Source organism: Microcebus murinus, chromosome 1 (assembly GCF_040939455.1).
Source record: "Microcebus murinus isolate Inina chromosome 1, M.murinus_Inina_mat1.0, whole genome shotgun sequence".
In the NCBI taxonomy this organism is placed as follows: domain Eukaryota; kingdom Metazoa; phylum Chordata; class Mammalia; order Primates; family Cheirogaleidae; genus Microcebus; species Microcebus murinus.
In genome coordinates this window covers 156,659,978-156,674,553 of record NC_134104.1, presented here as the reverse complement: position 1 = coordinate 156,674,553, position 14,576 = coordinate 156,659,978, and the positions used below count along the sequence as shown (strand labels likewise).

Sequence of the window (14,576 nt, the reverse complement as noted above, 5' to 3'; positions counted from 1 at the left end):
TGAGTATATGGGTTTTTAGAAACAGAGAGAAAAGAAATGATTCAGGAAAGAGGGAAGAAGACCCAGATATATCAAGATGACTGGCCAGGATAACTGGGAAACTCCTGTGTTGCACACACATATTAATTCTCAGTAAACTATTATAAACTTTTAGAAAAGGAAATCCCTAGGTGCCTCCCAAAATGAAGAGGGCCATGGTTGGCCACTCATTGGTTTATTTATTTATTTAATTAATTTAAATAAATAGAGTCTCGCTTTGTTGCCCAGGCTAGAGTGAGTGCCATGACGTTAGCCTAGCTCACAGCAACCTCAAACTCCTGGGCTCAAGCAATCCTACTGCCTCAGCCTCCCGAGTAGCTGGGACTACAGGCACACGCCACCATGCCCGGCTAATTTTTTCTATATATATTAGTTGGCCAATTAATTTCTTTCTATTTATAGTAGAGATGGGGTCTCACTCTTGCTCAGGCTGGTTTCGAACTCCTTACCTTGAGCATTCCTCCCGCCTCAGCCTCCCATAATGCTAGGATTACAGGCGTGAGCCACAGTGCCTGTCCCACTCATTGGTTTATTAAGACTTGCTTTGTTGGCTGGGCATGGTTGCTCACGCCTGTAATCCTAGCACTATGGGAGGCCAAGGCGGGAGGATCTACTAGAGCTCAGGAGTTCTAGACCAGTCAGAGTGAGAGCAAGACCCCATCTCTAATGAAAATAGAAAAATTACCCATGTGTGGTGGTGCGTGTCTGTAATCCCAGCCAGCTCCTTGGGAGGCTGAGGCAGGAGTATTGCCTGAGCCCAGGTGTTTGAGGTTGCTGTAGGCTAGGTTAATACCACAGCACTCTAGCCTACGTAACAGAGTGAGACTCTTGTCTCAAAAAAAAAAAAAGACTTGCTTTGTGGCCTAACATATGGTCTACTCTAGAATATGTTTCATGTGTACTTGAGAAAGATATATATTCTACTCTTGTATGGTGAAGTGTTCTGCATGGATCTTTTAGGTCATGTGGTTTATAGTGTTGTTCATGCCCTCCATTTATTTACTGACTTTCTGTCTGGTTGTCCTAGCCATTATTGAAAATGGAGGATACAGAGCTTCTGTCTGGGATAATGAAAAAGTTCTGAAAATAGATACTAGTAGTGGTTATACAACATTGTGAACTATTTGATTCTATTGAACCACTTAAAAATGGTTAAACTATTGGATATAAAAAGAAGGAATCAGGACCCTAAGAAAGATTCTATTAAATAAGTGGCTATTTGGAAAATGAATCAAAAAACTATTAGAAATAAAAATTATAGCTATTTTTAAAAAATGTTTATTATAATCCAGCTTCTGAAAATACAGGCAAACTTCAGAGATATTGTGGGTTCAGTTGTAGACCACTGCAATAAAGCAAATATTGCAATAAAGTGAGTCACACGAATTTTTTGGTTAAATTATAGGTATTGAATTTAAAAAATTAAAGTCTAGACACAGCTGAAGATAGAATTAATGAACTATTAATAGAAGATCTGACAGGATAACTAATAATAAAGCTCCTAAAAATAAGAGATGAAAACTATAAAAGAAGTTGAGACATGGACTAGAATTAGAAAGTTTGAAATGTATCTAAAGGGAGTTTCAGGAGGAGTGAATAGAGAAATGAGAAAAGTAATATTCAAAGGAATGACATTAGGATTTTACAAGCTAATGAAAAACATGACCATTCAGATTCTAAAGACAAAGATCTTAAAAGCAACCAGAGTGAAAAGATTTCTTCAAATAATAAAACAGCAGACTTTGCCACAGCAGTAATAAAGATCAGTAGATAGTAGAAAATGTCTTCATTATACTTTTGCAAGCCTAGAAATATTGACCAAAAGAATTTTGGAGGGGAAAAAGTAGAACAAAAATTGTAAGTTTCTTAAATTGTTTGGATGATAAGAAAAACCCCCATCTATTACTTAGTGTATCAGGCACCTGAGACCCCCACCCCTCATGGAAGACCTACATCAGCGTAATACTAACCTTATGGTATTACCTAGCACGCCATCTAATCTATTACCTGGTACATCAGCATAACACTAAATCTATTATCTGGCATATCAACATAACACTAAACCTATTATCTGGCACATTAACTACCCTATTACCTGTTGCATCAACATAATACTAACCTATTACCTGACACATCAACTAGCCTATAACTTGGCAGGCATTAGCCACCTGCTACCCTACCCCTTGGACCACCCCAACTTAATGAAAGTGGGAAAAATTGGGTAGACAGGGCTCTGAATTTGGTGGTGAGATCCCTCTGAGCCTGCCAGAGGCATTAAACTTTGATTCTCCCACTCTCCGTGTGCCGCTCGCTGGCTCACTCAGCTTGTCCTCGGAACCACCTGCCGTGACACTTGCTGTAACATGGAAAGAGGGAACAATAAAAGAAACTTAATACAGATGGCAAATATATTCCATATCAAGAAGTATTTTACAACAAAATATTTCAAAATGTGTTCTTCAGAGTGTTGATTTTAAAAAATGATTAAAATTCTTGGCAGTATATGAGAGAATGACTCAATGACCGTATGGAAGAATTTAAGACTTAAGTTCAAAAGAAAATATTAAGTATTATATAAAAATTAAGAACTTCTATTTAGCAAAAGACACTGGCGAAAGCAAGAGTATATCACAGAAGCAAAAGCCTGAAAAACACACGATAAAAATGCTGAACCTAATTAGTAAGGAAAATTCAAATTAAATGAAATGCTATTTTTACACCTATCAAACTGCAAAAAAATAAAAAGTGATAGTGGCAAAATGTTGTCAAAGATGTGGGGAAAATAAACACTTTTATTCACTGTTTGGTGGAAGTGTGAATGTTGCAATCACTTTGGAGAATAGTTTAGCCTCATCTGATAAAGTGGAGAGTCAGTATGCCCTGTGACTTAGCTGTTCTGTTCCTAGATGTGTACCATGAGGATTTGACTTGCATAACAATAGTTTATAGTATCTTTGTTCCTTAAGCCAACAAGTTAGCAGCACAGCATGGGAGTGAAGAGCAGCTGGAGATACATTTCTAGGGTCAGATCTAGCTCTGCCACTTAACTAGTTTTATGACTTTTGGTTAGTTACCCTCATTGTGACTCCTTTTCCTCATCTGCAAATAAATATAGTTCCTACCAAAGCATACAGGGTGAATATGAGGGTTAAGTAAATTAATATTTTGTAGCCTGTCTTATGTTGAGTGCTATTCAAGTATGCTACATGCAACAACATAGATGAATCTAAAAAACATAATGTGGCGTTAAACAAGTTACAGAAAAAATATATACAGTACTATACAATTTATATAGTTCAAAAGCATGTAATACTGAAAAAAAGTTTAACAAGAAAATTGTTAAAGTTTAGGAATGTTTAAACTCCTTGGGGGAAGGAAGAAGGCAGGTGGTATAGGGAGAGGCACATGGGAGATTTCTTTTCCTTAAGCTAGATAGTAGAATGCAGATGATTTTCATTTTCTTTTTTTTTCTTTCGAGACTAGCCTTGCTCTGTTATTGGGCTAGAGTGCCTTGGCATCAGCATAGTTCACAGCAACCCCAAATTTCTGGGCTCGAGCAATCCTTCTGCCTCAACCTCCCAAGTAGCTGGGACTACAGGCGTGTGCCACCATGCCCGGCTAATTTTTTTTTCTATATTTAGTTGCCTAGCTAATTTCTTTCTATTTTTAGTAGAAACGGGGTCTTGCTCTTGTTGAGACTGGTCTCAAACTCCCAACCTCAAGCGATTCTCCCACCTTGGCCTCCCAGAGTGCTAGGATTATGGGCATGAGCCACCATTCCTGGCCAGTGTGTGTGTGTGTATTTATTTATTTTCTGCCAAACTGTGTGTGTCTACAGCTTGACCTCTGCCAGCAACCACTTTAAATTAGTGTTTATTATGAAATAGAATACATATAAACATACATAGTCCAAAGAAAATGGGCCAGGTACAGTGGCTCATACCTGTAATCCCAGCATTTTGGGAAGTTGAGGTGGGAGGATCACTTGAGCCCAGAAGTTTGAAGTTATAGTGAGCTATGATTGTGCCACTAGTGCTCCCTAGTTGGTCATGGAACCTTTTGGTTACATGGAGTTAACATGCAATGTAGAACTAAATTCTGGTGATTATTAATTTTTAGTTTGAGTTTTAATGGCTAGATAATATTCTTTTGCATAAATGCACAGATATTTTATATAACTCAGCTACATACTATTGGTCAGTATAGTAGGACCTTTTTTATCCCCTAGAGACAGGGTCTTGCTCTGTTGCTAAGGCTGAAGTGCAGTGACTCAATCATAGCTCATTGCAACCTCAAATGCCTGGGCTCAGATCTTTCCACCTTAGCCTCGGAAGTAGTTGGGACTATAAGTGTGTGCCACCATACCTGGCTAATTTGTTGTTGTTGTTTTTTGAGACAGAGTCTCACTTTGTAGCCTGGGCTAGAGTACTGTGGCATTAGCCTGGCTCGCAGCAACCTCAAACTCCTAGGCTCAAGCAATCCTCCTGCCTCAGCCTCCTGAGTAGCTGGGACTTCAGGCACGTACCACTGTGCCCGGCTAATTTTTTCTATTTTTAGGTGTTTGGCTACTTTTCTTTCTATTTATAGTAGAGACAGGGTCTCACTCTTGCTCAAGCTGGTCTCGAACTCCTGAACTCAAGCTGTCCTCCTGCCTTGGCCTCGTAGAGTGCTAGGATTATAGGTGTGAGTCACCATGCCCGGCCTGGCTAATTTTTTAAATATTTTTGTAGTGGTGGTGGAATCTTGCTTTGTTGCCAGGTTGGTTTTGAACTCCTGGCCTCAAGAGATCCTCCTGCCTCATCCTCCCAAAGTGTTGGGGTTACAGGCATGAGCCACCACTCCTGACCAAGCATTTTTGACTCTTAGGAACAACAGTGAATATTTTATTCAGTGTTGTTCATAAGACTGAAATCTTTGCTTGTATCGTTAATTATGGAAGTGGGCTTTTTCTGAATTGTACTATTTTATTTCCTTTACTACAGGAAGGAATTGTTGAGAATCTTTTCAAATGGGCCCGAGAGGCTGATCAACCATTGAGGACATATTCAACTGGATTGTTAGGAGGTGCTATGGAAAATCAAGACATTGCTGCGAACTATAGGGATGAAAATTCACAGCTGGTAAGAACTGTGTTAGAATAAATTTTGCATAAAATGGTAGAATATTCATAAATTCTTGCTTGCTACCTGAATCTGAATAGGTAGGTCCTATTTATTACCTGGTACTGGAGCACAGCTATGATTTTAATATTACTTTCCATGAGAGTTTTGATTTTACTTTTTTCGAATTTGAAAATAGCTGTTTTCATTTTGTCAAGAAGCATGACATTTTTGTGCCAAATAAAGAATAGTACTATTCCATTTCTTTCCCTCCCCAACATTTGTGTTATGAAAATTTTCAAAGTTGGAAGCATTTTATAGTAAACAACTGTATATGCATCAGCTAAATTGTGAATATTTTACTATACTTATTATATATTTATCCACTTGCCCTTTTTATCTAGTGACCTTTCTAATTAAAAAAAAATTGCAGTTCAAAGTAAATTGCACACATAATTCCCCTCCTTTTTAAAACTAAGCACAATGCTACTTTGTAGGGTTGGCCCAAAAAGTAAATACTTAAAAGAAAAAGTAAAAAAATAAATGAACGTGAAAAATAGATTATGTAATTATGTACACTATAGATGATATAGTATTTAACAGAATATAACTTAATAGATTTAAGAAACCTTCCTTTTTTTTTTTTGAGACAGAGTCTTGCTTTGTTGCCCAGGCTAGAGTGAGTGCCGTGGCATTAGCCTGGCTCACAGCAACCTCAAACTCCTGGGCTCAAGCAATCCTCCTGCCTCAACCTCCTGAGTAGCTGGGACTACAGGCATGCACCACCATGCCTAGCTAATTTTTTCTATATATATCAGTTGCCCAATTAATTTCTTTCTATTTATAGTAGAGACGGGGTCTCACTCTTGCTCAGGCTGGTTTTGAACTCCTTACCTTGAGCAATCCACCCACCTCAGCCTCTCAGAGTGCTAGGATTACAGGCGTGAGCCACCGTGCCCAGCCTAAGAAACCTTCCTATTTGATTATCAGTGACACGTTTTAAAAATCGTAAATATATCTAGTTTCTGCCTCTTCAGGTGTGATTTTTGAGCCCAACTTGATCAAAACAGATCACTTGCGAATGATGTAGTTTATGTGTAGATCTTCTGGTTTTCATTCTATGGGAAATTGTGTGGGGGAAAAAGACTAGCTTTTGCTTCATCAGGTTGTAGGAATCAACTCAACATATTTATCAAATATTTACTATTACCAGGCATTGGGCTAACTACATGAGTATCTAGTTCTTCCTAAGTGGAAATAAGAATTAGTAAGTATTATTAAGATACAGAAGAGAAAACATCTTTTACTCCATTATCTGTTGATAGGTGGCAATAGTGCTTCGAAGACTGAGGGAGCTACAGCTTCAGGAAGTGGCTTTGCGGCAAGAAAACAAGCGTCCCAGCCCACGGAAGCTCTCTTCTGAACCCCTCTTGCCTCTGGATGAAGAAGCTGTGGATATGGACTATGGTGACATGCCTGTAGACGTAGTAGATGGAGACCAAGAGGAAGCTTCTGGAGACATGGAGATCTCCTTTCATCTTGATTCAGGCCATAAGACCAGTAGCAGAGTGAACTCAGCAACCAAACCTGAGGAAGGAGGATTGAAGAAAAACAAGTCAGCAAAACAGGGTGACAGAGAGAACTTTAGGAAAGCCAAGCAGAAGTTGGGTTTCTCATCCTCTGATCCAGATCGCATGTTTGTTGAGCTGTCTAATAGCAGCTGGTCAGAAATGTCACCCTGGGTGATTGGCACCAATTATACCCTTTATCCTATGACTCCCGCTATTGAGCAGCGACTCATTCTTCAATACTTGACCCCTCTAGGAGAATATCAGGAGGTAAGTTTGTTGGGAAGACTATTGTTTATACTTTGGGATGATTGTTTCTGTTTTTTTTGGGGGGGGGGGCGGATACAGAATCTTGCTCTGTCGCCCTGGCTATAGTGCAATGGTGTCATTATAGTTCACTGTGACTTCAAACTCCTGGGCTCAAGTGATCCTCCTGGCTCAGACTCCCAAGTATCTGGGACTATGGGCATTCATCACCACACCAGGCTGATTTTTCTATTTTTTGTAGAGATGGGGTCTGGCTCTTGCTGAGACTGGTCTTGAGCTCAAGCGATCCTCCCGCCTCAGCCTCCCAGAGTGCTAGGATTACAGGCGTGAGCCACCATGCCTGGCCTGTGGTAGCATTTTATACAATGATATGTTCTTTACTACAAATAAGTCTTTGCCCCCAAATTTGTAAAGTCTTATACAGGTCACTTCTTGATAAGGTCTCTTTGATCACCATGCGTTCATATGTTTATTTTCATAAGGAAGGGGAGAAGTGCCTCATTAGTTTAATCTTCTATCCTCATAGAAAACAAAGCCTTTTTTTTTTTTTTTTTTTTGAGACAGAGTCTCACTCTGTTGCCTGGGCTAGAGTGCCGTAGTGTCAGCGTAGCTCACAGCAACCTCAAACTCCTGGTCTCAAGTGATCCTTCTGCCTCAGCCTCCTGAGTAGCTTGGACTACAGGCATGCGCCACCATGTCCGGCTAATTTTTTCTATATATTTTGTTGGCTAATTAATCTTCATTCTATTTTTAGTAGAGACAGGGTCTCACTCTTGCTCAGGCTGGTTTCGAACTCCTGACCTCGAGCAATCCTCCCTCTTCAGCCTCCCAGAATGTTAGGATTACAGGCGTGAGCCACTGCGCCCGGCCAACAACGCCAAAATTTAAGAATTGTTTTTGGTTTTCATTTCAGTTACTTCCCATATTCATGCAACTTGGATCACGGGAGTTGATGATGTTCTATATTGACCTGAAACAAACTAATGATGTCCTACTTACGTTTGAGGCACTCAAGGTAAGTTTCTTAAAAATATTAGATCACTAAGCATTTTATTGACAGACCTGTGCCTGGGTATTTCGGTATATAGTTTCTCTGGATTTTGTTGCTCAGGTTATTTCTTAGGTCAGATGTGTCAGAATAATAGCATTCTTAGATAGAAGAAATAAAGCTTACCAAGTGTCTATACAGAAATTTAGGAGTTAATCTTAACAGGTTGAATGTTGAGATAGAAAATGGGTCTAGACCTGGGAGTGGCCTCAGTTATTGTTGATAAATAGGAATGAAAAACTATGTATATAGTACTTTTTAATGTCATACTGCCTTTTAGATATCCCCTCTATTAGCCAGCAACACTTTTTCTAAACTTTTAACTATATATATATTATATAATGTTAGATTATCTGGTGTGAACAAATATAAACCAGAAAATGAGTAAAGAAATAGCAGGCAGACCCAAACTCAGTAAAGGGAAATGACTTCCTAGGTTGCAAAGGGGTAAAACATGGAAAGGCAGATAAGTCAGGTCCACACTTACCCATGATAACTAAGGTGTTCTAAATGGAGAGAGAAAAACTGGATGAATAACATTGTGGCTATCATACAGTCTATGTAGCAGGTAACTATTGTACAAAGCATAGATGGGGTCTCACAATGGTGCTAAGGCTGGTCTTGACTCTTGGCTTCAAGTAATCCTCCTGCCTTGACTTCCCAAATTGTTAGGGTTATAGTCATGAGACAGCTCACCTAGCCACTTATTGTTATTTTCTTTAGGATTTTGAGGATTGTTACAGTGTTGTTCATGTTATACATGTTTTTAAATAGTAATTTTAATGACTATCTCTGAATGGTACTTTGTTCAATAGTTACCTGTTAGGTAGAACTGTATGATAGCTACAATGTTATTTACCAGTTTTCCTCTTTCTATTCAGATTACCTTAATTATCATGGATAGATATGGACTTGGTGGGCTATCCTTGCCCTCCTATGTTTAGCCTTTGCAACCTATGAAATCATTTCCCTTTACTAAGTTTGAGTCTACCTGCTATTTCTTTAATCAACTTTTAGTTTACGTTTTCTCTTTGCTGAATAGGTTATTTTTCTAAACCACTTGGAACCGTATTTTTGCCTTCATTCTTTGGTGAACATTTCTTGAGTGCTTTTCATGGCCCAGGTCTAAAAGTAATTGCAGTTTCAGACCGTGAATTTTAAATCATAACTAGGCTCAAACACATCTTTATTAATATAAGAACCATTACAAGCCCGGGCGGGCGCGGTGGCTCACGCCTGTAATCCTAGCACTCTTGGAGGCTGAGGCAGGTAGATTGTTTGAGCTCAGGAGTTTGAGACCAGCCTGAGCAAGAGCGAGATCCTGTCTCTACTAAACATAGAAAGAAATTGTTTGGACAACTAAAAATATATAGAAAAAATTAGCCAGACATGGTGGCACATGCCTGTAGTCCCAGCTACTCGGGAGGCTGAGGCAGGAGGATCATTTGAACCTAGGAGTTTGAGGTTGCTGTGAGCTAGGCCGACGCCACGGCACTCTAGCTGGGGCAACAAAGTGAGACTCTGTCTCAAAAAAAAAAAAGAAAAAAAAAACCATTACAATCAACATATTTTGCCAATGAGAAATAAGTTTGTTTATGCCTGTAGCATAAAAATCTGTGCTTTTGGATCCGATGAATTCTTGGATAGAATTTTCTGTATCCTGCTTGTTTGTAGAAGTGTTTTCCCTGCAAAAAGTTGTTGAGATGAAAAAATGGTAGTTGTTTGGTGAGAGGTCAAATGAATATGGCAGATGAAGAAAAACCTCATAGCCCAATTCATTCAACTTTTGAAGCATTGTTTGTGCAACATGTGGTTGGGCGTTGTGGTGGAGAAGAATTGGGTCCTGTCTGTTGACCAATGCCGGCTACAGGTGCTGCAGTTTTCAGTGCATCTCACAGATTTGCTAAGCATACTTCTCAGATGTAATGGTTTTGCTGGGATTCAGAAAGCTGTAGTGGATCAGACTGGCAGCAGACCACTCAACAGTGACCGTGACCTTTTTTTGGTGCAAGTTTGGCTTTGGGAAGTGCTTTGGAGCTTCTTCTGAGTCCAACCACTGATCTGTTCGTTGCTGGTTGCTGTATAAAATCCACTTTTTGTTGCATGTTACAATGTGATCGAGAAATGGTTCGTCGTCGTTGTGTACAAGAAGAGAAGACGACACTTGGAAACGACAGTTTTTTGATTTTCAGTCAGCTCATGAGGCACCCACTTACCGAGCTTTTCCACCTTTTCAATTTGCTTCACATGCCAAACAATTGCAGAATTGTCGATGTTGAGTTCTTCAGCAACTTCTCATGTAGTTGTAAGAGGATCAGCTTCAATGATTGCTCTCAATTGGTCATTTTCAACTGCCAGGCACTGCCCTCCTTATCTTCAAGGCTCTCGTCTCATCTCCTTTGCAAAACTTCTTGAACTACCACTGCACTATACGTTTTTTAGCAGTTCCTGGGCCAAAGGCATTATTGATGATGTGAGTTATCTCCGCTGCTTTACAACCCATTTTGAACTTGAATAAGAAAATCACTGGAATTTGCTTTTTGTCTGACATCATTTCCATAGTCTAAAATAAATATAAACAGCAAGTAATAAATCATTAGCAAAAAAACATGAAGCAAGAAATGTGCATTAAAATGATTTTATAACATAACCACTGTTATTTAAGAATGTATTCCTATATCAAATGGCAAATTTCAATAATGCTAAAACCGCAATTACTTTTGCACTAACCTAAATATGTTTGGGTGCTAGGGATACAAATAGGCCAGTAAGTAAACAAATAAATCTTAAGTCTTTGCTCTTTATGATTTGGTTAAGAGAGATAGACATGTAAACTTATGATTTCTTTTAAATATAACGGATATTATGAAAAAAAGTAGTGACACAAAGGAGGAGAGGTCTCTTCTTCCTGAGAGATGGTAATTTTCAGAATAGATCTTATAGATAAGAGACATTTTAAAACAACTCAAAGTCAGAACTTTGTTACTGATATTCCAGAGCTACATTGACCAATAGAATTTTCTGTGATGATGGAAATGTAATATGTCTGTGCTGTTCAATAGTGTGGCAACTAGCCATATGTGATTTTTAGCATTTAAAAATATAACTAGTGTCTAGCCATGTGGCCAATAACTACTGTGTTGAATAGTACAGTTCCAAAATATATTAAAATGGAATAGAAATGAGGAAATTTGCCTTTCAGCCCCCAGAAAATTTAAGCTTGGAGGTCAGACATAATTGGAGTAAAATATGTCCCTACGTGTGGAATGTGTTGTATATGTGTGTATAAAGTTTGTAAACTTGTCGGTGTGGTGGCTCACGCCTGTAATCTCAGCACTCTGGGAGGCCAAGGTGGGAGGATCACTTGAGGTCAGGAGTTCTAGACCATCCTGAGCAAGAGCGAGACCCTGTCTCTACTAAAAATAGAAAAAATTAGCCAGGTGTGATGGCGTGAGCCTGACCCAGCTACTCAGGAGGCTGAGGTAGGATGATTGCTTAAGTCCAGCCAAAAAAAAAAAAAAAAGGTGTATAAAATCAAGGTTAGTACTTTGAACAATGAGATGAAGCTGGAGGTCAGAGTTGTTACCACTGGCCCAGAGATTGCTTTCAGATGCAACTTCCAGTCCTGAACAGGATGCAGTGGAAGAAGGGAACTGAGGCAGTTGCTATTTCTATAGGTATTTTGTGTGGGGAGTTTTAAGGAATGTCTATCACACAGGGTTTAGTTACATCTTGGGGTAAAGACTGGGTTGGATTTTGGTAGAGACTTCTGTAAAAGACAAAAAATAGGGTAATGAGAGAAGGAATTTTAATTTAATTTTATTTTTTTGAGACAGAATCTTGCTCTGTTGCCCGGACTAGAGTGCCTTGGTATCAGCCTAGCTCACAGCAACCTCAAACTCCTGAACTCAAGTGATCCTCCTGCCTGAGCCCCCCAGGTAGCTGGGACTAGAGGCATGCGCCACCATGCCCAGCTAATTTTTTCTAAATATATTAGTTGGTCAATTAATTTCTTTCTATTTTTAGTAGAGACGGGATCTTGCTCTTGCTCAGGCTGGTTTCAAACTCCTGACCTTGAGCAGTCCTCCCACCTCGGCCTCCTAAGAGTGCTAGGATTACAGGCATGAGCCACTGTGGCTGGCCGGAATTTGAGTTTTATTGAAGGATTAGCCTGAGTCTAGGTATTAAGAGAACTTCTAAAGAGGGCACATACACCTGTTGGTTTGCTGTTGACCTTGGTGAGATTTCTTCAGGTAATCATATAATTGCACATCTATAATGTCTGTGCCTGGAAGGCACCTTGGTGGAAACAGAAGGGGGAGCTGTTCACTTAGGCCTGGGTAATCAAACAAGCTGCTGTCAGAGTAATCAAACAAGCTGCTACTTCCATTGCATTCTCTGCCCTTAAAATCGTGCAGGAAATCCCAGAGAGGCCAGTGAAAATCGAATAGGAAGTTAACTAAACTTAAAAAATAAAAAACTTTTGAACATGTGTTTAAAATGTATTCTGGTTAGCTCTAAATAGTTACTCTTTTTGATAATTTGCTGGGCTGGGCACGGTGGCTCACACCTGTAATCCTAGCCCTCTGGAAGGCCAAGGTGGGAGGATCACTCAAGGTCAGGAGTTCAAAACCAGCCTGAGCAGGAGCGAGACCCCCATCTGTACTAAAAATAGAAAGAAATTAATTGGCCAACTAAAAATACATAGAAAAAATTATCCAGGCATGGTGGCTCATGCCTGTAGTCCCAGCTACTCAGGAGGCTGAGGCAGAAGCATAGCTTGAGCTTAAGAGTTTGAGGTTGCTGTGAGCTAGCCGCTATGGCACTCTAGCCCGGGCAACAAAGTGAGACTGTTTCAAAACAAAAACAAAAAATGATAATTTGGTCAAGATTATTCTTTTGGGATATATTGAGTATCAATTTACAAGAAGGCAAAGTTTAAGACTTTTAGTTGATTCGGTGTTTGAACCAAAGCTAGAACGTACAGCTGAATATATTAGGTCATTAAATATGAAATGTCCGATTTCGGATTAAAGTTTATTATATCTCAAACAAGAAGCAGTGCAATTAATCAAAGTATGTGCCTAAACTATTGATGCAGTTTTGCCATCTTAATGATAGCTTGCTTATGCCGGCAGTGAAGAAACCTGGAGAGTGAGTGGCGATGAAATTATGAAAGGCGTTTTCCACAACTTGTTGAGAATTGAATATTTTCCCTTGCAAGAAGTGGTCCAAAGCCTGGAAGAAGTGGTAGTCAGTTGATGCAAGGTCTGGTGAATATGGTGAATGACAAGAGAGTTTCCAAGTTCAGCTTCTGTAGTTTGAGCACCGTTGTTTTTTGCAACATGTAATCTTACAAGAGTATTGGCTTGTCTCTGTTGACCAGTCTCCACTGCTTAATTGCAAACGTCCTCATCATTTCGTCGAATTGGTTGCAGTAGACATCTGGTATAATCAGTTGACCAGGTTTCATGAAGCTATAGTGGATAATACCAGCGCCGGACCACCAGACAGACACCATTAGCTTTTCTTGATGAATATTCGGTTTTGGACTGTGTTTCAGCACTTCATCTTTATCCAACCATGTGCCGAATGCTTGAGGTTGTCAAACAGAATCCATTTTTCATCATATGTAACAATACAGTGTAGAAATGGTTCGCCTTTACGTCGTGACAGCAAAGAAAGGCAAGCTTCGAGAGGATTTCTCTTCTGATGCCTGTTTAATTCATGCGGTACCCATCTATCCAGCTTCTTTACCTTGCCCATTTGTTTCAAGTGGTCTAATATTGTTGGAATAGTAATGTTAAAACTTGCTGCTAATTCACATGTAGGTTGAGATGGATTCGCTTCCACTACAGCTTTCAGCTCATCATTATCCACCTTGGTCACACATCACCCACATGGTTCATTTTCAAGATTAAAATCACCTGAATGGAACTTCTGAAACCATTGATGTACCGTGCATTCATTAGCCACATCCTTCCCAAACACTTCATTGATATTTTGAGCTGTCTGCGCTGCATTGGTTCCACAATGGAACTCATGTTCAAAAATAACATGAATTTTTGACTTATCTATGGTTTCACAAAAACTGCTCTAAAAAAATTTTTTTTGAAAGATAATCAAGCCAAAAAATGCATTTAAAAGAATGAGGATGTACCTTCACAATAAAATAAAAACCAAAATAACAAGAAATGTCAAAGTAAAATGTCAGAAGTATCAACTGTAAAACTTAGTACTTAAGGAAATTGGACATTCCCTACTTAATAACCTAATATTAAAAGGATTAAAATGGACAAGTTAGCAAAAGTCTGTTAGGGAAGCTATGTAATAATAGAATGATTGGACAGTTATGTAATTATTTATAGCAATATTTTTCTTTTTTTATGTTTTACCTTCATAAAAACGTTGGAGTTAGGAGGGAAAAGAGGAATGTTAGAGAATCTTTAGCTTTTGTTTTCCTTAAATGATATTGGCTTTTCTTCTTTTGTGAGGGGCTGATTGTCTACTTAGAGGACTATTATATTTAGCAGCCTAACTTAATATTATGTCAAG

The 14,576-nt window shown here is 39.1% G+C and overlaps 1 protein-coding gene across 8 annotated transcripts in view; it reads left to right on the top strand.

Annotated features, from left to right (window-relative positions):
- DCAF1 (DDB1 and CUL4 associated factor 1) overlaps positions 1–14,576 on the top strand; it is an 87,614-nt gene that overhangs the window by 38,521 nt on the left and 34,517 nt on the right. For all 8 annotated transcript variants that reach the window (XM_076008045.1, XM_076008034.1, XM_076008042.1 and 5 more), the window contains 3 exons: positions 5,022–5,159; positions 6,464–6,976; positions 7,887–7,988. In XM_076008045.1, the coding sequence (XP_075864160.1) occupies positions 5,022–5,159; positions 6,464–6,976; positions 7,887–7,988 (753 nt within the window). The remainder of the gene's footprint in view (positions 1–5,021; positions 5,160–6,463; positions 6,977–7,886; positions 7,989–14,576) is intronic.